The sequence below is a fragment of the Falco biarmicus genome, chromosome 13, assembly GCF_023638135.1.
Source record: "Falco biarmicus isolate bFalBia1 chromosome 13, bFalBia1.pri, whole genome shotgun sequence".
NCBI classification, from domain to species: Eukaryota; Metazoa; Chordata; class Aves; order Falconiformes; family Falconidae; genus Falco; species Falco biarmicus.
Window position 1 is genome coordinate 408,746 of NC_079300.1, and position 26,546 is coordinate 435,291.

The 26,546-nt window shown below is 45.6% G+C and overlaps 1 protein-coding gene and 1 long non-coding RNA gene across 19 annotated transcripts in view; one reads left to right on the forward strand and one right to left on the reverse strand.

Moving 5' to 3' along the window:
* Positions 1-2,009: 2,009 nt before the first annotated feature.
* Positions 2,010-7,719, reverse strand: PFN2 (profilin 2). Of its 2 annotated transcripts, none has more exons than XM_056358395.1 (3): positions 7,430-7,719; positions 5,876-6,068; positions 2,010-3,796 (listed from the first exon to the last, which is right to left on the reverse strand). In XM_056358395.1, exons 1-3 carry the CDS (start codon positions 7,559-7,561, stop codon positions 3,699-3,701), a joined length of 423 nt encoding a protein of 140 aa, XP_056214370.1. In that variant the 5' UTR covers positions 7,562-7,719; the 3' UTR covers positions 2,010-3,698. The 2 variants fall into 2 exon arrangements, with proteins under 2 accessions (XP_056214370.1, XP_056214369.1); XM_056358394.1 differs by having other exon boundaries at positions 2,010-4,113.
* Positions 7,720-7,888: 169 nt separating this feature from the next.
* LOC130158068 (uncharacterized) overlaps positions 7,889-26,546 on the forward strand; it is a 99,782-nt gene continuing 81,124 nt past the window's right edge. For 13 of the 17 annotated variants that reach the window (XR_008825150.1, XR_008825149.1, XR_008825145.1 and 10 more), the window contains exons 1-3: positions 7,912-8,165; positions 9,277-9,377; positions 25,443-25,674. This is a non-coding gene — a long non-coding RNA (uncharacterized LOC130158068). Of the gene's footprint in view, positions 8,166-9,276; positions 9,378-19,555; positions 20,081-25,442; positions 25,675-26,546 lie in introns of those variants that run through there. The other 4 variants (XR_008825152.1, XR_008825151.1, XR_008825147.1 and 1 more) reach the window with 4 other exon arrangements.

Below are 26,546 nucleotides of genomic sequence, written 5' to 3' on the forward strand. Positions count from 1 at the left end.
GGGCGTGTCTGTAAATACCGGGGGAGCAGATTGAGGACCCTGGGGGGCCGTATCCGGCCCTCAGGCTGTAGTTTGAGGACCCCTGTGCTAAAAGAAGAAAAAAAGTCGGGGGTGGGGGTGGGGAGGGTGTGGTGAGTGCTTAGCTTCCTTATGGTTGGGAACAGCTGACAAAAGAAAAGATGCAATACTAAAGCACATGATCAGCCAGAGAACTTTTCTATAAAATGGCAGGCGCTGTAAACCACGGTGAATAAATCTGGCAGTTGGTGAGCTCTGCTGGAAGAGCCAGCAGGTATTACAGACTGCGTGCAAGTGAAGTTTCTACAAACCATGGTAGCAAGAGGGTAAAAAAAGAACAAACCGTGAGCACAGAACCCACAAGAACTACACAGATTGGGCATCTCTACTGCTACTGTGTATGAATCCTGAGGGGTAAAATGGCAAGAGGGGTAAAGCCTAATAAACTGTGCTGGCTGAAGTGGCTGGAACAGTTCAAATGCTGTAATGCGGGATGGCAGGTGACGCCCTCAGCAGCGCGATCCTGCCCATTTGCCAGAGGACTAGAGGTACACAGTACTGCACTGGGCTGGCTTTTAGCAAAGTAAAACCAGTTACTCACATGGAGCTTCGTAATATTTGAGACAAAAGTGTCTCACTGGATCTCTAGTAACTTTTTGCAGGGAAAAAAAAAAAGCAAATTCATGACCTAAGTGACAGTTCAGTGTTCAAAACTTTAGCATAGGAAAATAACTCTCTGCATTTAAATTGTCTGTTAATCTGAAAATGTAAAACTTGTTGAGAGTCCAGGTTATTAAAGAATGGTATTTAGGTTATCTGGCAACAGCTAATTCTTACCAAGAAAAAGTATACAGGCAGCATACAAATGCCTCCTTGGGAGAGGGGAATTGATTGGAAATGAGCAATATTAAAATAAGGAATGGGATGGAAAGTACTCTAGTGTGTACTGCTAATGGCTGTTCCTGCCTCTGAGATACCATCACAGTGAATTCTAGCTGTGGCCTTACTATGAAATGGCTTACAGGATGGACATACTTCTCCCCCACCAGGAAAAAAAATATTAAAAATTCCTGCAGTCAGACTGTGAGTACAGTTTTAAACAAAGCAAAACATGGATTCATGCACTAACATAATTTTATGAGGGAAGTGAGAGGTTTGCAGCTTCTGTACCTGTTACTACTCAATGCATGTAAGCTATGGGCTTGTTCTAGTCCACTCCAACTTTGGCACTGAGAGCTGGAAGGTACAGTTCAGACATGAAACAACTCAAAATAGTTCAAGATAAACACTTTGTGTATAAAAGTGGTCTAGTGTCAAGTGTGTGAGTGCAACACTTACGCTGCAGATGAGGATGTAGGGGAAGGCAGGCGAGAGCAAAGGCATTTTAATGGCAATATCTAAACTGGCATTGGACTGAGGAAAAGCCCCAGCCTCAGCCAAAGATTAACCTTCTGTGGTTTGGGTTTTTCCTTTCTTTCCCCATCCCCCAAGCTCCCATTGTTCACCAGCACTGTCTCCTTGCAGGGCCCCTGTTTTCAGAGTACTTGGGTAGCACAAGTACCAAAAGCCAGGTAGAATTCTGCTGGGGGAGTAGACCTTAAATCTGTCCCTCCCCTATGCAAGGAGAACACATTCTTCTGCAGTGGTGGGCTGACCCTGGCTAGCCTGCCACCTACCCTAACAAACTGATCATGGGGCAGTAGTCTCCTCTAGCTTGTTTCAGGGATTGCATATTGAGGGGGGGGGGGTGTGTCACGTGGCAGGGAAACCCCCTTGCCACAGAGTCAGACAAATGCAGTTTGTAAGTCATCTCCTAATTTAAAATCTACCCCAAAAACTGCCTGGCCTTTGACTAAAGTTTTGTTATTGTACTACTGCCATCTTACAAACCTGACAACTGCACTTCTATCTCGTACTAGGGTAGCCAGCCATGCAATGAAGGAGGGCCTGGGAGGATGCCTGTGGGAGGGAAAAAATTACCAACAGTCTGATTTTGTTTGGTTGGAATAAATTTATTTCATCTGTCTGTAAACAAGGTGTTTTTAATAGTTATGGCATTTTTTGAAATGCATATTAAATCAGATGAGTTAGACTGTATCCCAGATGTAACAAAGTGCAGGGAAAGAAGTGGACAAATCAGCAACAAGAATTTGTTTAAATCTGTACATTATCCACAAGGCCCAACAGTAGAAGCAAATACTAGAATGTCCCCTAAAGTAGTGCCATTCAAAAGAAACCCTCATAGTCAGTTAAAATCCATCTCACAATAGCAACAGTTCATTATTTTTTTTAAAACAATAGTATGGCACAGAATACATATTAAAAAATTCATCACAAGACAGCCAAGTCAGTTATTCCAACCAATACCATCTCCCATTTATTCTTTTGTATACAGAGTTCTGCAGTTCTCTTTAAATGGACATACAAGTTAGTACCGTGCCTGAACTGAGAGTTTGGTTACAGACATTTCAGATGACTAGTGCACAAGGCAGTTCACTCCATAATTTCTGCAGCAAGGGTGTGACAGGCCAAATGGAGATTTTAAATTTGAAATGGCATCATTTTGACAGTTTAGCTTTCAAACTACCAACCTTCATCCGAACAGTGGCTTCAGAGCAGCAAAAGTCTTTACCAGTAAGTGATCTGGCAGAAAGACTGGAGTCAGAGATCTCCCAGTATAGCTGAAGGTGGCAGTTTTCCACAATGACATTGCAGTTTCATATTAAAAAACCAAAAATGACAAAAAAAATACCCCACAACACCCAAGCTGCAAATTAAAATTGGTCCTATGAAAAACTGAAACCAGACACACTCCAGATGGTTATGTTGGGATATCTAATGTCCATAATGGCAGCCTTTTACAATTCAACTACAGAACAGGAGCTGGCAAAAAAAAAAAAAAAAAAAAAAAGGAAAAAAAAAAAGGAAAAAAAAAAAAGAAAAAGTGCCTGAGCTATTGCAATGATGGAATGTCTGGGGATTCATTCGGGATGGTGGTTTTAAGGTCATGGGAGGAAGTGCATCTGTACCCTTTCATAGTTTTGTGATTGCACTTGTTAAGCATTACAAGCTTCAGACATGAAGAAAAGACTTAAGCCTACAGTGAAGTGCAATGACAAAACTAACATAATATTAATAGCTTTTGAGTGTCAAATCGGTTAAACAAACCAGGCACTATAAAAATGGGTGTAAGCAAACAAATGTGGATTTAAAAAAAAAAAAAAAAAAAAGAGGGACAGTAGTAAAGATATGCATGCACTTTTTTTCCTCCCAACCATGTTCTATGAAAGGAAGACTAGTGAGCTGTGTAATTGCTCAAAGTGCTGAAGAGGCATTGATCAAATTAGATTGTACAATCGGCACCTTGTTTAGTATTTAAGTTGTTTTAGTCATCAATATCACGCTAATTGCTAAGACAAAGCGAAGCCTACACTTGGCATATTACCCTCCCAAGAGTTTTTCAAGGTATCATGCATATCATCTTTGTGGTGCAGTAATGGTGCCAGATATGGGACTTGGTTACATACAGTGGTTAACATATAAATGAACAAAGGGTAACTGGAATTATGACATTAGGAAATGGGTAAATAAAAAACACAAACTACCATCTACAGTCTGGTAGCACTGAACACAACTGGGTGGTGGTGAAGACAGTTGCTAGGTGGATGGGGAGAGGCTGCTTAGACGTCAGACCTCCTCAGGTATAAAGCCAGTTCATATGCTTTCTTGTTGAGTGTCCCTCCATGGACACCTTCCTTTCCCATGACTATAACCAATGCTGGAGTACACAAGGAAACAAAACAGAAATGAACAGAATTAAAGGGAAAAAAAACCCAAAAACACCTTTCCCCACCAACAAAGGGATACAAAGGAGACACAGGTTCATACCCCATCACCCTGCATTGCTAGTAAAGTTTCCAGAATGTAAGGTTTAAAGCTCACCGCCAGGAAAGTTTAATAGCAATCTTCCCCTAATACTTAACAGTCTGCCTAGCAACTAGAACCCAGAGTCTCTCAAGTATTTTGCCATTGAGTATGCCTTCTTATTCAATCCGCCTCCATGGACCCCTTCTTTGCCCATTACAAAGACCAAGACTGAAAGAGAAAAGAAAAAAGTTTTAAAAAGAGTTTGTTAGACAAGGAAATAATGCAAGTTTTAGGCAGTGCAATAAACACACTCAACTTCCAGATTTAGTATTTGGCTATTAAGCTAGTTTAACAGGAGTCTTGTAAAAATACAGATGGAGAGAGGGTTTGGAGAAGGCACGAGTTATCCTTAGGGACATTACCTAACTAGGTGAGTCGCAGGAGTTCACTGCTAAGAAGAATGCTACCAACTCTCTCAAAAAAGCACTACAGTGCCTCTCTACCATCAGCATCACCCAGCAAGGAAACCCTGGCTGCATCTTAAAAAAAAGAAGAAAGGAGGGGGGGGGGGGGGGGAGCAGCAGGAGGAAAGAAGTGTTGTCAGGGTCAAAAGCAGTAGTGTATCTCTAAGAAATGTGACTCTGAAGAGCAGAAGAGGGAATATTCTTATCTGTAGTGGTCACTACTGGTGTAAGAACCAGAGCGACTACCTTGATGCTAGCAAAAAAACTCCACCAACACCAAAAACCACTGAGGTTGGAACTGGGCTGACTTCCCCTACAGTACAACTATAAATTATGCTTTGTGCCCAAGACAAAACACAGGGAAGATTTTAATGCTAACCCTCTCTATTCCCATAATTTTGGTGAAGTGTCCCAGTTTGCTGAACAAGAACACCCCAAGGCTCCCCAGCCAGCAAACACCACTTGCGAGTTGCCAGCAGATGTCACCAGCAGGTACACAGACACAATAAGGGCCACAAGCACCCTAATTGTTTCCCAAGCCGTGAGTACTGTAATTGGAAGTGCTGCAGTCAGTCTACCTACAGATGACTGTACATCTCCATAGCAATTTGCTCACAAAAAAAGCTTAAGACAGACAGTTCTTGCTGGCATTTCTCAATCTGCAGCAGTCAGAACTCTGCTTGTTTCACTTCAGTGCTGCAAACATCCTGTATCACTGCCACCCGGCTTTAGCCTACAGACAAATTTTGCTCTACTTTGGGTTTTATACTTATAAGCAAAAATCCACTGCTCCCCAGCTTGTTCCACAGCCTGCCAAAAAGTGCTAGGCCTGATATCTCGAACCGAAGCATGCTACTTGTAGCCAGCATTTTGAGGCAGTTTGAGTATTTTGGGGTTTTTATATTCAAATCTAGTGCCTTCCCCACAATAGCTTTTACTGTAAGTTAAGTGAGCATCACAAGGAGTAGGCGTACTAGCGTAAAGCAAGTTTCTCAATGACACCAAATCGGACAGGCTTTCTTTGCCTGAAGACAAACTTTGGAGAGCTCAATAGGAAGCACAAGAAAAGTTAGTGCAGAACTTGTTAAAAGGCAAGTAGGAGTAGCTTGTACCAGGAATACATGTCTTTGGAGGATAAAACTTTCTGTTGAGAAGTTTACAATGAAAAAGCTAGTTCTGCTACCAATCATTAATAGATCCCTACCATTAGGCTTTAGGTACCACATTATCGTTATCCTATACTTGGTAAGCTTACTCCAAGCAGTAGTCTGTTCTTTCCTGCTTGTCAGAGATCTGTTTAACCATTTCACAATCTAGTACTCAGCCGCGATCACAGGAGGGGACAGGGCCAAGTGTGATTCCCAGGCAGAAATCTAGTCATCCAGACCAGTGCCATGTACCACCTCCTTATGTCACTGCCTGACATTAACCATTAAATACAGCAGTCTGGTTTTATTAATAGCTGGTCTATGCTTAGGGTTGTGTTCTGAATTTAGCAATCTGAAAATGAAGAAAATCACACTTACCTCGGCCAGCTCTGCCTACAGCAACATTGTATGTTGGCTCACCACCTTGACTCTTTGTCCTGATGTCCATTGTGCAGTCGCCGTCAACATACAGGCTATCTCTGATCACAGAGCACTTCTTCGCACCAAGGGTCAGACCATTGGTGAAGAAACCCTCTCGGTCTTTTCCTACAATCATATCTATTTCTACTGGCTGTCAAAGGAAAGAGTGCAAAGTTAGCACAGCAGTTTTTCATTGTTTAGTTTCTACTTAGAATACATCCGCCCCCCCCCCCGCCGCGCAGGACGCGCCCCGGGCTTTGTTACCCGCGGCTGGCCCGCCCGCAGCACCCTCGGGCCCGGCTTCTCGCCAGGAGGTACTGGGCGACAGAGGCCAGTCAGGCACGGGCCACGCGTCTCGATGAGCAAACCGCCAGCTTGGCGGATCCGAAGGCCCCGCCAGCACCTGTCCCTCGATGCCGACCGACTGCATCTGCCCGCATCGGCGGGGCATTAGCTCAGCCCTGGCACGACAGCTGCGGCGGCCCCCACAGAGCCCGGGGCAGCTCCCAACAGGCGGCGGCCAAGCCACCCTCTGCGGCGCGGCTCGGCTCGGCCCGGCGCCGCAGTGGCGGGCCGCAGCTCTGGGGCGGAGGGCGGGCGGGCGCGCCACCATCCATCCCCGCTTGGGGGGAGCGCGGCCGCGGCGGGGCCCGGCCCGGTGAGCCGGAGGCGGGAGGAGCGGGCCCGGCCGCGACGCGGCGGCCTCAAAGTGCAGCGTCACGGCTGGGCCCAGCCCCCCAATCACGGCCCAGCACTGCGCGGCCGCCGCAGGCCCGCCCGCCCGCCGCAGGCCCTGCCCGGCCCGGCTCCGCTCTGCTCTGCCTCGGCCCCGCCATGCCGTGCCGTGCCCGGGGCGGGGCGGCCGGAACAGACCGCGCTGCAGCGCGCTGGCCGCCCCGCACGGCCCTTATGTAAGGGCGGCGCGGGTCCCGCAGCGGCGGGTGCGGGGTGGCGGCGAAGGACGGGCGCGGGGGGGGCGGGGAGGGGAGGGGAGGGGAAGGGAAGGGAAGGGAAGGGAGGGAGGAATCAATGGCAGTGCGCCATCTTGGCGGTGAAAAACATGGAGCCAGCGGCGAGGTGGGCATTCACGAACGCCTCCTACGCCGCGCACGTAAGCCTCGCCGCAGCGCCGGGCCCAGGCGGCCCCTACGCAAGCCCCGCCGCGCACGCCCCGCGCGGCCTCCCCGCCGGCTCCCGCGCGGCAGTGCCGCGGCCCCCGGGCGGGCCCCGCCGCATCGGGCCGGGCCGCGCCGCCGCCCCCGCCCCGCCGGCGGGAAGGGCCCCTCTCCCGCCGCGCCGCCGGCAGCCGTAGACAAAAAGGCGGCGCGGCCGCCTCGCTCCCCGGCCGCCGGGCCCGCCGCCGCCGCCCCGCAAGGTGCCCCCGGCGCCGCCGCCCCGCCGCTAACGGCCGCGCCGCGCTCCCGCGGGGTTAGGCCGGTGCCACCGGCAGGCTTCGCCGTTCCCCTATGCCTCCCCGCCCGCCCGCCCGCCCGCCGCCGCCGCCGCCCTCACCGTGATGCTCTGGAAGATGCCGCCGGCCGTGGCTGCCCAGACGTACTTGGCGTCGCAGTAGCCCACAATGGCGGCCTCCTGGCAGCAGCCATCGCACATCAGGTTGTCCACGTAGCTCTGCCAGCCGGCCATCTTCGCGCGGGCGGCGGTGGGGGCGAGCGGGGCGGGCGGCGAGGCGCGGGCCGGGCGGCGGGGCTGGGCGAGGCGAGGCGAGGCGGTCCCGTCCCTCTCCTCTCGCTCTCTCTCCTCTCCCTCCTCGACGGCGGAGCGGAGCCGATCGCTGCAGCGAGCGGCGCGGCCCAGCCCAGCCCTCCGCGCTGCCGGCGCCGAGGGGCGGAGGGGAGGAGGGGCGCGGCGCGGCACCGCCCCCCGCACCGCCCGGCTCGGCTCGCAGCGTCTGAGGCGGGAGCGGCGGAGCCGAGATGCCGTCCGCCGGGCGGAGGAGCGCGGTACGGGTGCGGAGCCCGGCCGCCGCCGGGGTCCCGCTCCCGGTCCCGCCCGGCCTGTGGCAGGCGGGTGCGACAGGGCCTGGCCCGGGAGATGAGAGCGCTCCCCGCGCCCGCTGCCTGCCCGCCTTCAGCCCCGGCCCGGCCGCTGGGGTGAGTACCGGCTGCGGCGCCGCCGGGCGGCCTGCCGCCTTCGGCCACCCGGCCGCGGGCTGGGGAGGCGCGAACGTCGCTCTCAGGCCCCAGCAGTTGCGCTCTTCTCCCCCGGTGGACGCCCGGCCGCTGCTGAGGTAAACCCCTGGCGTGTCAGAGGAGTGGTAGGGCAGGCTCGTAGCGGGACCTCGCTGCGGCAGAGCGGCGCCATCTGGAAGTGCCCGGAGGGCCCGGCCGCGGCCCCCTGCGCAGCCGCAGGCCTTGGGCCCAGGCCTCGCTGCCCCGGGTCTGTCTCTTGGGGCCGTGGCAGCGTTCGCGCCACTGGTTACATTTATGTTCTATTTCTGTACTTTTCACGTCTTCCTTTGTGTAACTCGGCAGCTGTGTCCTTGGGGAAGGTGCCACTGGTGATGCTGGTGGCAGTTGGCCGTGCTCGGCGGCTCTCGCTGCCATGCTGAACTGCACCAGTGTCCCATCCACCTAGCAAAAACATCTCTGTATCAGGTTGCTGGTCTTGTGTTGAGCTGGTGGGCTCCCCTCCAACACACTAGCATCTGTTATATGGCATTTCTGCCTGGTTATTTGAGTGGTGATTTCAGGTTTTATTCTTCAAGTTTCCACCAAGTTTCTGTTGAAATAATTTAGCTTCCCTGTTCCTTTGTGAGACGTCCAGGTCTGATACCCATATTTTGCTGCATTGATACTGGGCCCTGGGCAGGATCACTCTTCAAGACTTTCCTGTTACAAGTTGTGGGAATGTTCACCTGCAACTTCAAGGGTGTGTTTTAGGGCAATGGCTCCATCATCTTTAACATTGAAATTGGGGTGAGAGGGGTCACCTTCCTTTTGAGCAGGGTGGTTTTGGCTTACTTGGTATCTGTTGTGTTTCTGTGGGAGATGGAGACAGCTGGGATGCAAAGTAGCTGTCCATGTAATTTAACTTTGAAGCTTTAATTCAAGAAGTTAAATCTTATACCTGAATATGCCGAGGCACAGTATACAGTAAATTGGATCTGTCTTTCCCTGAGGTTGTTTCCCCGACGAAGAATATCCATCAGGTGTTTATAATGCATGTCCCCACAGCATAGTTCAGGGTGTTCTTAGTCCTTTTAAAACCTAGTTGAGTCATCATGGGTTTGAGTGTTGTTTAGATACTAATAGAGATTGCTTAGATTACTAAATACTTCCAAAAGAGCTTACTTGCAACTTTTAGCTTAATTCCATAAGCACTTTGTTTTATTTTCACAGTGCCTTTCCCCCAGTCAGTTGGGACAGCACCAGAACTTTGCTTTATCCTTTTCCAGCCAGCCATGTATACCAAGAAGATCCTTCTGTCATTGTATCTGCCAGTGAGTTACAGGCTTTAAATTTGGTTTTGGCTTTTTGAATAGCTGAAGCTTTTTGTGAAGTTTGGATTGCCTTCATCATCTTTCCTCCACAGACTCCTTCCATGGGAAGGAGAAAAAGTTCTCTTCTGTCTGCAGTTGCCATTGAGGGCCACTTCTCTCCTTTTAAGTCTCGTCTGTAAGAGGTTCCAGTTTAACGCTACTACTTGCACAGAATGGAATGCATCCATTTTAAATGAACAGGAGGCTGATGGGTCCATTATTTTTAGAGTTGAACCAAAATCTGTTTGGTTTTTGTCTATATGGGGGCGTGATTTTTTTTTTGTTTTGTTTTTGCAAGCTGCAATAAGGATTCCAGATTGTTTCACTTTAATAAGTGGATTTAATAAATATAGAGGTGGACACCCTGAACTCAGGGACAGGCCTTGGGAATTTTGGAACTGCCTGTTTGCTAGCATCACTGTTCTTTGATTAACGAGAGGGGTGGGCTTCACATGGATGGCGGGCTGCTGGGTACAAGCGTGGAGGTATCTTGTGGAAGAACCTGTGGGTTTCCAGGGCTTTAGGCAAAGGCTATGCTGCCTCTCACTTTCTTGCATGCACCCTTGCACACATTTGTCCGTCCCTTCAGCCTGAGGACCAAGCATGTGTTTCTGAGCCCTCACAACCTCATGTCTGGTCCTGTTTCACAGGAGGTAAAGACCCAACAGTCGCTGCCAGCTCAGAGCTGGGCTGGGTCTGGGGGGAAATGCTGCAGTTTTGACAGCTACTGAACTGCCGTGTGTGGCACTACATGGTGGTCCCCTGGGCTTCTGGAGTCTTGCCAGTTTAATGTGTGGTGGGTTCAATGCTTTGCCTCTTTGATGAACCCAACGTTTCACCTGGATGTCACAGAATGGTAATATTACCACTGCTTCGTGGGGAGTATCACCTTTTTTTAATAGCTGCATAAACCAGGTGAGCAGCAGTGAGTGCTATTTTGATGAGCAGATTCTGCTAGCGATGCAGGAAGACAGTTGTCTGCTTTTAATGATTTAAATTGTAAATAATTGCATGGAAGTCTGGGATCTCCTGAACATAAACGGATGGACAAGTGTGGAGTATTTGCCACCTGCTTGGTGGCTCAGCTCTTAGTTGTCGTTATTTGTGAAGAAACTCTACTAATACATTTAGAAAGTGAAGCCTGAATTGGATTACCATTATTTAATGTTACAAAACTACCAGGTAGCTTGTATAATTTGAAGATTCAGCAGTCACCAGTGCTTTTTCTAAAAAACATAATCCTTTAATATTATTTTTACTATTAGGTGCCTCATGTCATCATGTTCTGTGTTAAGCAATCATGATAATGCTATTTGTATGGGCACTACTGCAACAGCTCCTTTGAAACTGTTTGGTTTAAGAAAATAAGGATGTGCTCTATATGTTCAAGATTGTTGGAGAGAGGAGTTCCAGTTGTATTTTTTGTTATGAGTCTTAATTGGAATCTGAGACATTTGTTACGTGAAGGATTTACATATAAACAAAAATATTGTGGTTAAACGTGATAGAAGTAGCGGGTCATTTTAACATCAGTACCTCGACTGATGTATGAAATGGTGCTGTCTGAACCATGTAAGCTATGCATGCATGATAAATGCTAGATCGTGATTTTTCATATTTTAGTTTCCGTCTGCATTCTGCCTGGTAGTTCTTTCTGGAAAGTATTTGCACAGTAAAGCCACGATTTTGCTTTTTTTTGCAGCTTGTAACAAATTATTGGTCTTTTTGCTTCGATTTAGAACTTTGCCTAAAATTTATGTTGGATCACATCTAAGAAAAATAATCATTTGAAAGAATTTTAAAGTACTGAATGTGCTTAGTGAGAGTGTACTATTTAAGGCTTTGTGGGAAACTTGACTGCTTTTATATTAGTAACATGAAGGTTGCAATTGCCCAAAAACTTGAAGGACTTTACATACTGAGCGTGATGTTTTATGGTATGGAATATCCTTTCAGCTAGTTTGGGTCAGCTGTCCTGGCTCCGCTACCTTGCGGCTTCTTGTGCACCTCCTTGTTGGCAGAGCATGTGAAACTGAAAAAAGTCCTTGACTTAGGGTAACCGCTACTTAGCAACAACTAAACCTTAGTGTGTTGTTAACATTATTCTCATACTAAATCCAAAATGCAGCACTGTACCAGCTACTAGGAAGAAAATTAACTCTATCCCAGCTGAACCCAGGACAAGGGCGTATATTTTGTTAGTGCAACAAATTAATACGAGTTTTGTGTCAGGCTTTTTAACTACCAGAGGTGCTGCTCTGCTCGAAATGGTTGTACAGCCAAAGGTAAGATTTCTTACAATGTCCTGACTTCTTCCTGTTTTTGACCAAATTGGCCCATTTGAAGAACTTTAACCAGCATTTATGTGTAGACAGGAAGGGCAAGTGACCATCAACAGAACACAGCTGGACTTCTTTGTGAAAATTAAACTTTACAGACCCAGAGCTCACTCAATGCATCACTCGCCTCCAGCGTTGCCACTGTTCGCGTCAGTTTGAGGTGCTGCTCTGGTGACTTCCTCTCCAGACCATATTGGTTTTCCTGTGGCAGTCTTTACCCCAAGTGCTTTTGGAAGTGCAGAGGGTAAAACTGATTTAGAACTTGTGCAAGTTAGTAGATTCACTTCTGCTGATTAAAGCCAAGAAGCCAGGAGCAGCCTGTCTCATAGCCTCGTGGCAATGACTAGAAAAACAGAGTCCACAACTTCCACAACTGCTGAAGTGGCTTCACTGAAAAACGGGGAAGCCACCAAAGGCTGGGATGAGTGTTAGCTGGAAATATATTGTAAAAATGACCTATTAATGAGCTGAAAATTTGAAGCTAGGTTTAAAAGATGCAGTGATACAGAATGCAACAATTGTTAGATTAAGATCACAGTGCAAGGTTTTATTGCATAGCTACACCTGCCCATGAAAAGGGTCCTGTCGAGGGTAGCATAGCTATGGTCATGCTGCAGAGAGCCCTGTAGAACAGCACTTGAAACCATCCAGGAAGTTCTGAAGAAAAGATGCTTTTCTGGTGTATCTCAGGTCGTTTGAATGGTGGTTTAACTCCATGTGTGGATGAGAGTTTCATCTCCATAGAGAAGATTTGCCTGGGTGTGGTTTTACCAGTATAGACAGCTCAGCAAAACCTTTGTCTTTCTAAGGATTAATTGTTTAAGCAGTTGAGAATTATTTTCCTTCCCTATCATTTACTTAACCATCAAATTCAAACATAACAAACCTAAAATGCCACTTTTAAAATCAGATGCAAGTGTAGGGGTATTGCTGTGTCAGATGATAAGGGTGTGAGATTGCTTCAGTTTTGGTGGCTTCCAGAAATGCTTTAAATCTGAGGAAGGACAGCTCTTCATGGATCTGATTTATAGACTGGCCAAAGCACTAAAAGAGATGTCTGAAATCATGGAACTTTGCTCAGCTTTTTGGTTTTTAAAGTAACTTCTTGATCTCGCTGGTGACCAACAAAACATAAACATTAATCCTAGAAATGAAAGTATATTATATGTAGATTCTTACTTGGACAGGTAGTCTCCAGTTCGTAATGGTGTCGTCCTTGGTAAGAGTCCCTTTGCGAGATGTGCAGAATCAGGCCTATATGATCCAGCTTTCTGTATATTAAGATTTAACAGTCAGGCTCTTCAGTGTACTTAGATCCTGCACTATTTTGTTTTGCTTTAAATAAAGCAAAGAGAACCCAAATAGGTAGCCCTCTGTTAATTTTTCAATTATGAAACAAGGGTATATACTGTGAAATTCAGTAAGTTTTGTAGATGGCTTAACATAGTGGAGGGAAGGTGGTAGCATTGTCAATCCAAGCTCTTTATTTTATTTTATCCAAGTGCAGTGGTGACTCATTACATGCCTTTGTTAACTGATAATTTCAGTGGGTGAAAGGTGGTATAGGAGTTAATCTGAAAGGTGGAAACTAAGGCTAAGAAATGCAGTGAGGGAGTTGAAGAAGCACAAAGTGAGAGGGAGGGAAAGCAGAAGGGTGGAAAATGGAGCAGAGCAAGTATGGGCTCTCAACACAGTAATTTTTTATGGCTGTTAGCACGGTGTGGTTAGACAGGAACAGTTAACAATCTTATTACTGCCTGAAGTCTATACCTCTGATCTCTGTGAACTTCACTGACCACGCTGAGAAATTGTTAGATGAAAAAGAACAACATTTAACTTTTCCCGGGCTTCATCTGTGTTTTTTTTTGCTGTTGAAGTTGACTGTTGTACAATTTTACCTTTTTAACAGCTGATCCGCACTTTTGCACTGTGCTGGCATACAATAAGGAAAAAAATCCCCTCAAACTTTTTCCTAATGTTGCCTTGCATTGCAGGCAGTAACACCAGAACCCTCTGCTGAACACATGACCACGAGGTCAGCAGCACGTTCCTGGCAGTCCACGTATGTGTCAGTCTGTGTCCAGTTCCTGGCTGCCTATGCGTGGTTGTGTTCTGGTTATCAAACTGACAGACCTTTATGCTTTTCTAGCTCACAGTTTCCATAGGTGATTGGTTTTGCACTGCTTATTCCATCTGCCACATGCTTTAGCCAGGGAGCTCTGAAGCTTTGTTCAGTACGTTATTTCCTTCCTTGAGCTTTCTTTCAGTGACAGTATCTGTAAATATGTTTATCTGGGTGATATTTCCTCCTCTGATCACAAATAATTTTGCTGTCAATGCTTGTTCTATGCTAAAAGTCCAAAGGATTTTTGGATCACAGATACATAAATTTATCTGTCATGCATGATTTCCACCCAAAACATTCACTGTCTGCAAAAGCATTTAATGATAATTCTGAAATATAACAAGCCATATTTTCCCAGAGAAATTATACAGTTCTAACTTTATAATGCTCTGTAACATTACAAAATTTTATTTTTTTTTTTAATGAAGCATGGTGGTAAGCAGGCATCTGCAGAAACCTGGCAGATTGCTTCAAGAGACCATGGCTTTGATTGCATACTGGTCTGTTGATGGATTGTGCCCCCCCCAGCGTCACTGGTTGAACACTGGATAGTAAGTGCCAGTGGAGGCAAGCATCTGATCATACACTGTTTTGAAGCAGGCTCTGGGTTTTTATCATCAGTCTTTACAGCAACTGGGACTGGATTCTTGGTGGTGTAACTGTGAGGAAGAGGAACCCAGTCATCTCCTATGTGACTCTGCTCTCCTGTCTTTCTGGGGTCCCCATCCAGCAATTCAGCTCACATTGCATCATCAGGCCACACTTGGGAGTGTCCGCAATTGGTCACACCTGATGTTTGGTTGTACATGTTTGTAACTCTTTATTTCCCAGTGCATGCTTAGGTTATGTGAAGACATATGTTAGATGCATCTAATACAGCTTGTCTGTACTCTGGATGAAAATAACTGTCAAACTGGCAAAGTGCTTTTTAAAGATTAGTAACTCAGGTGTTCATCTAGAAGAGTGAAAGGATTCCTCCTATTTCAGTTTTCTTTGAAACTCAAATGTAAAATGGAGAATGAGGACCACTTTTCTTAAGGGAAAATACACAACTTCAATATATTAAAAAAAAAAGTCTAACATGTTACTGCTTTGACTGAACAAGCAGAATGACTGTCCTTAGCTATACAGACCTCGCCCTAATTATTAAGTTAGAATAGCATTCATGAGTTATTGTTAACTTATAATAACTATGTTATAAGTTAAAGGCAGTTGTGACATACAGCATGGTTTTGGTTACAGAGCTAGAAACAGGTGCAGTTTTAGCAGTTACCATTGCAAAATAAAATAAAATGCAGAAAAAGAAAGGGAACATTAGCAACAGTTGGACTTTTTAATGTGTTTGTTCTAATAGACCCCCATTTTCTTGTGTTATTGTTAGTAGGTGTCTGTGGAGGAGGTAATGGTAAACTGCTGGCAGGTGGTCAATCTGTATATTAAGCAGTAAGGGTGTCAGCCTTTCAAAACTGGTGATAACCTGGTTTTAGATATGGGTTAGTTGAGCAAATTTTGATTGGAAGGGGGTTGAACTCTTGTGCTGAAACAGACAGCCTGGAGGCAGCGTTTAGGCAAACGTATACTGTTTCTCAAAACCTACTCTTGGCAGGGACCTGGGGACAGTCATCAGCTGTGTGGCTGCAGCAGAGGCAATGGCACATCTCCTCAGTGCCAGATTATACCTTTTTCCACTTCACTCATTTATAACACCTTCCTATTGCACACAGCTCTTTCTCCTTGTTTACATTTTTTTCTGTAGTTCCAACAACTTTTTTTTAAAGAATAGTTTATGGTGAAAAATAAAGACTGCACTTCACTCTTCACACGTAAAGCATTGTAGCTGCAGTGGCTTATGTGGTAGCTTCTATTACTAAGTAGTGTGAGTGGATAATCATCCCTGTCAAATGATTGTTAAAAGACCAAGGAAAAAAAAAAAGCTTTATAAGATGGCAAAAAAAGGTTTGTTTTTAATTTAAATCACTAAATATTTTTTTCTATCTTTGCTGTTTTAGAAACTATATGCTGTAACAGGAAGAGAAATACTATAAAAGGAGTTACTTAACATTTATAACCATAGTATAACCATGATTACCTTACAGCACGCAAACCAGTACTTTGAGTTTAGCAAATGTCAGCCGAGCATTTCTGCCCCCTCTACTGCAGTTCCCTTCTCTCTCCCTCCTCCCCCTCGCCCACCCCCATAGACCTTCCCTGTGCTCTGCCCTTCTTTCGGAGTAGCAGCCTGGTGTGTAAAGCATCTTCTGAAGTATGTGAAAAAATACTGATTGATTGATTTCCTGGTAGTTTTTCTGAAGGGTATAAAAGTAAATAAATAAAAGTCCCAGGTAGTTTTCAAAATATAATTAAAATATAGTAAACTTTACTCTAGTCTTAAGGTATTTTCAGCGTTAATCAGAAACACCTTTTTTTGCCACACTGCAACTACTATGAAATATTGTTACAGTAAGTTCCTTCCCAGAGTTAAAACAGCGATCTTATTTACACCCTGCTTCAAGGTTGGCAGCTAATGTGTTGAAGTATTTTCTGCTGAAAGAAAAGAGAATGTAGCTGGGGCATAGATCCAAAACTGGAATTCAACATGCTTAGTAAATTCAAAGTTTCAGTCCTGAAGCCGTCCTGAAGCCTGCTTTGTTTCTGGCTAGCTTTGAGGTGACCAGACCCCATGTGGGCATGGAACCTGGTGTGAGGTCCCCGGCTGCAGGAGCTGCAGGAGCTGCAGCGGGGAAGACACCACAGCTCTGAGGGCAGTGGTGCAGGATGCCTGCCCCACAGCACTGGCGGACGGAGGCAGCTCTCCTCCAGCCTGCTTTCTTGGAGAGTGAGACCTGGAGGCTGCTCCTTGGGAATGGTGCGCATGTACCAGTGCCGGGGTCCCTGTGAAACAAAGGGATGTGTGGTCCTGGGGGGAGTCCGGGTGCTGTCACCTTTTCCACACAACCCTTTGAGCAAGCACTTGGCAAGAAATGGGAAACCCAAGATTCAAATCCCTTCTTTTCCTGAGAAGTTACGAATTTTCCACTTCTCTTGAGAGTGCCCTTGCTTTTGGGAGGAGTGTGCTGCCTTCGGTGCTTCCCTCTCTGCACCCCGCTCCCTGGATCCAAAAAGAAAGAGTAGCGCAAAACATTGCGGCGATGATCATGGAGCACTGCCGAGGAGAGTGGTGCTGGGTACACGTGTGACTCTGCAGGCTGGCACTCCTTGCTGTTGCAGGCATGTGTTTCGAGCACTTTGTCCCTGTCCAGGTAGTGCCATGTTCTCTGTGTGGTCCAAGATACAGCAGCTTTAAAATTAAGCCCTTACACACTAAGAGCAATTGCAGCAGCCTTCTTGTCACCTGTGTGTGACTGCTTTGATGCAAGGCTTCCTGCTTGATAATTTTGTGAGCACGTGTTTGCTATTTTTGGACTGCAGATCTCTCAGTAACTTCCAAGACCCCGGCACTAGATGGAGCTTTAACCTACTTGCACTTAAGGAAAAATAAATGGACATACATGTGCTTGCTTCTACATTTAAAGTGGCCTTTTTTCCTTTTGTTAGCAGAGTGGTGTAAATTATAATTTAAATGAAAATTAAAATATTGCAGCAGAATCTCCTTGGCCTAGTAGGTGCTTTATAATTATTCTTATGAGCACCCTTTAATGTATTCTCAGGCTCATGGCAGAAGTTGTTGTAAGTTAGATGTGCTGAAAATGTGCTGCATATTTAGCTAATAACTAGGCTGTGCTGAATAAAGGTAATGCCATTTTCTGAAAAAGTTCCTGTTTATGTTTCAGGATGTGGTGGGGGTGACCAAGCCTTCTGTTGGCTCTGCTCACTCAGTAATGCATTTGCATTTTTACTTCATGCTACCAAAGCCAACAATTTAGAATCATGTTACCAGGCACTTTCACTTTTTCCATGTGTTAACCGTGAAAATACTGAACAAATAGAAACAAATAAAAAACAGCTTTGAAACCATAGTGGTTAATACTTTGCATTTAGCAAGCACCATGTCTCACAGGCTGCACAGCGCATATCAGAAATTTAAGGCCATCTCTGCCTTCCACAGAAATAACTGGAAGTAGGTCTAGTTTTGTTCTTGGGTGCCTGTGTTCTTATCAGCCAGAGACTGGTTTGGTCAAAACTGTTGTCCAGATGCTGAAGTAGCACGTATGTAAGCAGTTCCTACTCACAGCCCTTCTGCTATTTTATTAAATGGTTTAATATACTGAACCAAGATATACATACTTGGGGATGAAATCGCAAGGCATGCCGTGCTCAGGACGCTGGAGGTGATGAAGAAGAAGATTGCATATTGCATCTCACTCCCATTGCTTTCATGAGGTCTAATCCTTCAGCATCTTTCACGTTTTATCAGTGGGACCAAGGGACTCCGCACACATCACAGAATAAGGAACCTTTGTAGAAGACTTTACATGAATGCAGTATCACCAATATGAGCAAAAGCTCATATTTCTGAAAGATTTCTACTGTAGTATAAAACTGTTAAGGAACCATATTATGTATGGAAGAGTACGTGTGGTATTGTAGAGGGCAGGGTTTACATATGGCAATCTGGTTACAATATTGGCCATGCTGAGTAGGGAAACAGGACAGGTTGCTTTCAGAAAAAGACCCTGCTGAAGAAAGTAATTTCAGAAGGGTGTTTTGTTGTTGACCTGGCAAAATTTTAATTGCTACTTGTGACCAGGTTTAAGTGTATTCAAAGCTATAATTTCCACATGAATCAATGGAATTTTGGTGCTTAAGTATCTTTTAAGAATTTGTTCTTACTAGCTTGTCACCAGTTGCATTCACACTAAAACTTCATTAGCAGCGGTTTCAAGGGAAGTAGTTTGCCACCTTTTGATTGAACAGAAGTAGTAGGAACGAATAACTAATACTTGATTCCTTATGCATCTGGAGAGCAATGAGAAGCTGTAATTCCCGGTGGCATTACTGATACAGGGCATAAAAAGGTTAAATTCCACTATTTCTTTCCACTTTAATTTCATTTTACAAAACTACCTTTTAAATTTACTACAGATCAAAGCATGCTGGAGTGTTCTTTGTTATACTTGGCAGCTCCCCTGCTGTGGTGGATGTGGATGCCTTGTTATACAGAAAATGCATCTGCAGAAATAAGTGTTGTAAAATCTGCACAATACACAAGCTGACTTTATTTCTTTTTAGATGCTTTTTATCTCATTGTCCTATATACCAATTAATGTGGCTGGACAACTCTTCCGTTTTCCTTGCAAGTGGAAAAGCAGATGCATACACTACATTTTCAAAGATGGGTATAGGATTTACTCACAAGACTTCCTCTGACTTAAAGATTTGGAAAAGTTTCCCCTTTGTAAATGCGGAGGTTAGATTGTAGATTAGATGTAAATCTGATTCTTGTAATGTTTTATTTACCTTTTGTAGCAAATGCTTTTTGGATTGAATGCATCAGGCACTTGAGGACAATGCACTCTTTCAAATACCGCTTCAAAAAAAGTTGTATGGAGTTCTTCCCCTGTGTTGTGTTGGCGGTCTAGTAGGACGATAGCACTGCGACTGAAAAGTGGAAAGGGCAAACAGAGACAAGTTCTATAGCAACCCACGGCCTGAATCTGATACAGAGACAAGTTCTATAGCAACCCATGGCCTGAATCTGATCATATCCTCTTCCTTAGAATGATACCACTCCTGATCTCCGAATGATTCCTGCTTCAACAGAATTAGGCTCCAGAGTAAGTGTGGCAAACCAAACCATAGAAAGCAGCTTATGACCTAAAGCTGAGCTTGCTCCTCTTTGAGCATTAATGGGGTGGGGTTTTTTTTCCTCCTAGCAAGCTGTGTTAATTGGCCACGAAAAGAAAGCAAACAACTGTTCTTTCATCACAACAGTGCTTTGATGTTTGTGTTTTACCCTGACCTAATCTCAGTAATAGGAAGAAACAGAAGTTGGGAACTGAAATGGTGTCTCATAACAAATTTCATTAAATCATTGAATATTTTTTTATTTCTTCACTGCAAAATCAGACCTTGAATTTTCAATATTCTTACAGGCCTGCCTTTGGCCCGTAGGAGTGCATGAGTAGGAAGGGAGTCCTCAGCAGGGCATGCAATTGTTTGCACTGTGCGGTTTAGACATGACCTGCAAAGAATACACAAGAAATTGTCACTGATATCTCTTTTCACCTTCTGTTTTATAGGTAGGGAAAGGTTTGTTTGTTTCTTTACATAATTCTGTTATTTATCTCAAGAATACCTGTGATGCGCAGTCTGTGACATCTGAGGAAAGCTTTTCGAAATCTCACAAATAAACTTTACAGGTTTATTCTATCATCTACCATTGCACTGGGTCTTGGTCACCCTGCAGCCTTCTGGAGAAGCAGGGCTTCAATTTTGATCATTAAAGAAATCCTGTTTATTAGTTTAAAAAAGAAACATGTTCAACCATTTTGGTTAGTCTTTATTTCTCTTCAGTGAGCAAATGAGGGCACAAGCCAAAATACTTTGTTTCTACCACAGCTGAATATTAATAGGTGAGCAGGAAATAAATTTTGTCACATTGCTCCACTCCAGAGGAGACAAAACCAGTTCTTGAATATGAGAGACTTAAGCACGAAATAGAGACCAGGCTGCTCTGCAGTGCTAAGACTGATGTGCTTCCCAGTATATTCAGAAGAACTTTTTCTGGGTCTCTGGAGACTAGCTTCAGAATCGCAGACATTTGTGAGTTTAGCAGCTGGTAAGCAGGAATGTTAGAGCTCTGGGTCCCTGAAGTGGCCGGACCCTTCTGAAGATTGTTGTGAGAAAGAAGACAATCGCCAGAGCAGGAATTGGTCTCAAAAGTGAGCCTAGTCCTCCAGCCTACGATTGCTCTTCTCTCTGTGGCAGCCGATGTGTCTCTGTGTCTTCCCAGGTCATAAACCACTTGTGACAGTTGGTTTCCATAATGACTGGCATGAGACAGTCTGCCAGGAGCATGGAAAGCCCTGTGCTGTGGATAACTCCCAACCTGACCTTTTGTACTGAGCCACTTACCAACAGCTGGGAAAGGTGGAACTATCAAAGCTTACTCTCTAGTAGAAGAATGTGGCTGCTTTTAACAGTTTACTGGCCAAACTAGGTGTATTCAGCTAGTGTATGGAGTTGCAGGATGGTAGTAGTCATCTTGTCAGGCTTCATACAGTTGTTGGGGGTGGGGGATCCTCTTTGGGTTTCTTGGGTTGGGTTGTTTGGGGGGCGCAAGCTGGTGGGCTCTGCTGCTGCTGGCCTCCCAAGGCTTTCCTGGTGCCTTTTGCTGCTACATGACACAGCTACTCTCACCTGCTCCCACAGAAATGTAACAGCAGATTCAGGGCAGCGGCACAGGAGAGCATCAGCTATTTTACTCTGTAAAGGCCACTTGTAAAGATAAAGGGCTAAATACTGGTTTACTCAGCAAGTTTATTTCTGATGGTATCAAAATAAACCCATTTAAATAGCTACAATATTTCCTTTATATGCCATTTTTTACAGACTACACAGCAATATTAACTGCCTGCTGTTGCAAATATATTCCAAATACAGTGGAGCATCTGAGTCATGCCTAGTAATGCTGATGCTGAGTAGCTGTTGTGTTTCTACCTAGCGGAGCTCCATGTTGCTGTGATTACCTTGTCTTGACTGTAGAACATTGGCTTTTGGCTTTTGTTGCAAGTAAAAAAATAGTGATTCACAGAGTAGAATTATTTTGCTTTACTATCAAAGGGTTACTTCTCCCAGCGGAACAGCAGACTACATTGGGCAAGCATATGTCAGGATGCAGATACTGTAGTCCCAGCACCTAGCACTATACAGGCCCTTGTGACAGGCAAGATCCTTTGTCCTTCAGTGCATTCATGAGGAATTCCTTTCCACTTTCAGCTCTGATAATGGCAACTATAATGCTTGCTGGAGCAGCTGATCTAGCTAAGGGAGCAGTTGTTTTGTGTGTTTCTTGAAGGCTAGTACAGTGCTACTGCTAAATCTTTACAACTTTGTCATGTTAATGCCAAAAAAAAGAGAGAGTGTTTGATTTTCTTAAAAAACCAAACAGACTACAAACCTTGCTTTTTATGATCAGCCTCTCACAAATGCCCTGGACTCTGTTTAGTTCTTTCTATTGAATAATGTCAGCATAAGGCTCTTGTAAATTTTGCTTTAAGATGGATTCAGTCCAAGCCTTTTGTTTGTTGGTAAAGAACAAGTTATAGACAGTAGATCTTTCTTTCTAGTTTAATACGTATAAGCTCCTTTTACAAGCTCTATCCAGAGAACATTCAGTTAATTACTCAAGGCATCTTGTTATTTGCAGCCACTGCTTGTAGGGGACATGAAACTGCTTGTGAGAAAGTGCAAGCACTTTTTTTGGACAATTTTCTTTGCTGTTGAATGGCCCACCTGAGTACTGTGTGTTCCTCTCTTGCCAAGGGGAAACCCTCACTGTGTCTGATTCTCTTGGTGCTCCAGCATAGGGGAGGAATAACTGACATTAGGCGAACTACACCTGGGAAGGAAATCAAGCAGCTGCTGGGGCAAGGGGAGTCAAGCTGACTTCTCTGCTTTCCCACCTGGCCAGTCCTTTCCACTCCAGGGCAGAGCTGGGCAGGGGTGCAGTGGTGGTGCCAACTGTCACGCAATATTATATACTTGTTTTTTCCAAAGCAGGTCACCAGTGTTTTCAGATAAGTGCTGTAAGCTGGTGGTGATTCAGATCTGTTTTTCAGTGTAGCTGCCAGCTGATGGGCAGCCTTTCTGCTTCCAGCAGAGCCTGGCTGTTCCTGAAAGGGCTGGCATATAGCTTTCCTGTCCTTCTCCCAGCCCAGGGGAACAGAAGTCGCATCGCGTGGCTATAAGGAATGGCCTTCGGCGTCAGGAACCCTTGTGCCCACCTTTAGGGTGTCCAAGAAGGGACATGCTGGGGAAGCCTGAGCCTGTTCAGCCGGTAGAGAGGACTGAACACAGGGATGTTGTGGGCAGGCTACGGGGGCTTCTGCCCTTCTGTTAGTCCTGTTCCTGCTCCCCTCCTACAGACTGGGAACTTTCATGCTGCAAGAGCACTGTAAGAGCTCCTCAGCCTCCCTTGTCCCCTGGCACTGGGCATGGGGAGCGAGGCACAGCACTACTTCTTGCCTACTGCCCACAGACACCAGCCTCCCGCAGACACCTGGTCTGCTGCTGCCCCAGGCTGGCCCTGCCCCAGGCTGGCATCCAGACGCTGCTGTGGCCCACAGACACAGAGGTGACCAGCCTGCATGGCTCACATGCTGTGGGCACACGAGGTAGGAACTGCTTTTGCTCACGTGCCACATTAGTATTCAAAGTGGAGGCTTAATGTTAATGCCCTGGAGAGCTGCCATAGGAGCTGCCTCTTAGGACCATGGCACAGCAATTAGACCCAGGGTGATTAGCAAGGGAGCATTGTAGCTCTCCCCTGATACTGAAGGAGTGCGTGTTCTCTTGTGAAGTGAGCAGAGCTGGGCCTGGGCTTGAGTCTTTGCTTTGGGCAGCAGCACGAGCCAGAGGACTGGCTCTCAGGATTGCTGGTTGCCATTCCTACCCCGAGCAAAGCATGGGTTAGCAACAAGGGCAGGAGTCCGGAGTCCCCTGAGGAGACACCACGCAGCACTGCAGGAGTGGGCCAGGACCCTGCTTGTCACCATATCCTGCTGCCGGTGGCCACGGTCCTTTCCCTCCTGTCGGAGAGGTTCAGCTGCGCTTCTGTTGGGTAAATGCACAGACCAGAGCCACAGCATCTGTGGCAACAGTGAGGTGTTGCTGGTGGTCCAGCCCTTGGAGTACGGCAGCTCTTTCACATCAGAAAGAAGGAAACATCCAATTGCAGAGACGGTTGCCTCTCTGTAAATAGCAAACCAAGTGACCTAATTCACCGCAGCAGCAGCTCTTTGGCGGCGTCCCTCAGCAGGCTCCATGGCAGGCCGTGCTGGAGCTGACTCATCACTTCCAGTGTGGCAGAGATTGGAGTTTTCAGGCCCTAAGGATTTCACCATTTTTTTATTAATTTTAAATTGATTAAAATGAATTTTTAAAATACCAGGAGAGACTTGCCTAAAGAAATGGTTATAAAAAAAGAAGGAAATAGTTGGTCTGTGGGAGTAAACTGAGTGCTTAACAGTCTCTGGCTTGTACAGCTGTGAGCACCCATTGCAGCTTGGAAGTCTTACGTCTGCTATTTTGGCCCTGGGGGATTAGCAAAGACAGTATTAATCCATCATTATTATAAAAAAAGTGAGAATTTTAAACCATCCTTGCTTATACCCAGTGCAAACCCACTGGTGTCCTCATCCACGGTGGGATGGTATTACAGGCTTCTGTTCTCAGCTACAAGGCTTTATCCAGAAGTCAGGATCTCTTAGGGAAGTGCATCCCTGCAGGAGCATCCCATTCTTTCCCACCATCACCTGGTGCCTCTCATATGGTCCAGAGGCTCCCTGGGGCAGCCTGTGGGGTGTCTTGTACCAGAACAGGCTGTCAGGTCCTCTGCTCAGCCTCCAAGTAAGGGTGTCATAGCGCGTGTAGGCAGTAACAGATGGCTGGAGGGCAGTTACAAATGAGCTTTTCCCCTTGGACCATTCTTACTTGCTGTTCATGCCCCCAGTCTGCCAGGTGGAAGCTGCCTTACACTGTGAAGCAAGAGGATTGTTGTCCCTTATGATTTCCATCTGCTCCAATGTAACTGCACCATTCAAGGTTAGGCAGATATCTAAAGCTCTTCTGCCTCTTCGCTTTCACATGAATGGGGAGGTGGGTGCACTCTACCATCCAGCCAGCAGCCCAGGGATGTCTGCGAATGCACTTGAGCCAGCACCAGTAAGGACCCTTCCATGCTATGGTGGACTCCAGAGAAGTAGTAACATTGGGGGTTACAGAAACAGGGTCAGAGCCCTCTCCACATGGGGAGTTCTCCCTGAAGGTTCCTCCTGGGGACACCATCCCTCAGCATCCCACCTGCTGGTTTGAAGCAGGAAGGTGGGCAATGGTGCTCACCTCTGTGGTGCTGTGGCTGCAGGGATGTAGCACAGGGTTTGGCCCTAACTGGTCAGCAGGGATTGGTCTCCATTCTGATGAAAGTCGGGGCTGGATCAGACAGAATAAACAGTAGATGAATTGATAAAGCTTTTTGTCCTGACATAGCTGGGAGTGTTGAAGGAGCAGAATATGGAATTCACCTGGAGATAATGAAGCAGCAGGTTTTGTTAGCCCCTTTTATGTCTATCAAAAAAAAAAAAAAAAAAAAGACCTGCTATTTTGGTGAAACTGAAGAATAAAAATTAAAAAATAACAACAACAGAAAATGTCTGCAAAAACAATTTGACACTTGTTATTGATTGAAGTAATGGAGCAGAGTTCTAAGAAGTTGCATAAAAGCATCTTTGGTCTGCTTTAAAAATCCCTCTACCACATCTATGGTACTATATGGTACTATATATAGGGCTACAGCTTGATATATCCTCGCTACATAATGAGGAGGGGAGAAAGGGATATTGCTTATATGCTGTTCACCTATCTGTCTCTTCTAATCTGTAGGTCTCAAAAGCTGAACAGCTTTAAATTCACATGCTAAAGCAGAACCTATTCTTCCTGACTCTGTACCCCACACTCAGCTATCAACCTTGCCTGTGACACTGTAAAGCAGATATTGCTGTGAAAGAGCCTGACTGATGAAACAGATAATTCCTGTTCACCTCCTTGAGCATCAAGTGGTGTCAACTGGAGTGACTGGCGAAGCTCCTCTCTCTCCCTTGTCCTCCAGGATCAGGTAGGATGGGTTCTTCCGTAGGGCTTGATGTCCCACAGTCAGCAGCAGAGCTTTGTCCTGGGTAGGTCACCACTTCTGTGGTTTGCTCCCTTTGGCTTCACCTCAGTGGCCTGTGAAAGGTGTCAAAGGAGCGGTTTATTTTGTACAGCGTGCAGATTGATGTTGTATCTGGGAGTGGCTTATGTGTAGGTTCTAACATATTTTATTTTTTTTGCCTTTGAGGTGCTTTCCAAATTAATAAATGATACTAAAAAAATCCTTCCTGTGCTTAAACAGACTCAAATTTAGTGTTTTACTCAAATCAGGCAATTACTAAGTAGGATAAGAACACTGGGTTACAGAATGTTCTTGCTTCATTCATTTTGTCAATTGCCATTTTAGTTTTAATTATTTATAACACACCATAATGTACTAGTTAATTTACAGTAGCATATTTCTGTACAGTAATGAAATTAGTGACATGAGACTCACTGCAGCACTTGCTGTTGACTCTTTGCTGAATAATACACATGTTAATTATGTGCTTATTAGAATGGCTTAAAATATATATAGACTCAGCTGGAGAGTTAAGGTGTTTTAGACTTGCATATTCTTCATGTAGTTAAAAATAGTGTCATCTAAGACCTGGTCCTAAAGAAGTACATGAAATCAGTGTGACTATTCATGGAAGGAAGGTTCTGACAACGTGAAATTTTTTCAGCCTCCGGAGGGCCAGGCCTTAGCCAGCAGACATTAAAGAGCACGTTTCAGTGTTTTAAGGGCAAAATTCCTGTATAAGGTTATCCTATTCCTGTCTCCTAGTTAAAAGATACCTAATGAGTGTCTTCTCTGTCCCATACAAGTTGCTGCAAAGCCTGTTTAAGCTCTGCTGC

Excerpts from the sequence above, each read along its gene's own strand:
- PFN2 (XM_056358395.1), bottom strand. The coding sequence starts at position 7,561 with ATGGCCGGCTGGCAGAGCTACGTGGACAACCTGATGTGCGATGGCTGC. Across the intron at positions 6,069-7,429 it reads GCATCTTCCAGAGCATCACG|CCAGTAGAAATAGATATGAT; the intron begins GTGAGGGCGGCG and ends TTCCTTTGACAG. Across the intron at positions 3,797-5,875 it reads TGTAGGCAGAGCTGGCCGAG|CATTGGTTATAGTCATGGGA; the intron begins GTAAGTGTGATT and ends TGTGTACTCCAG.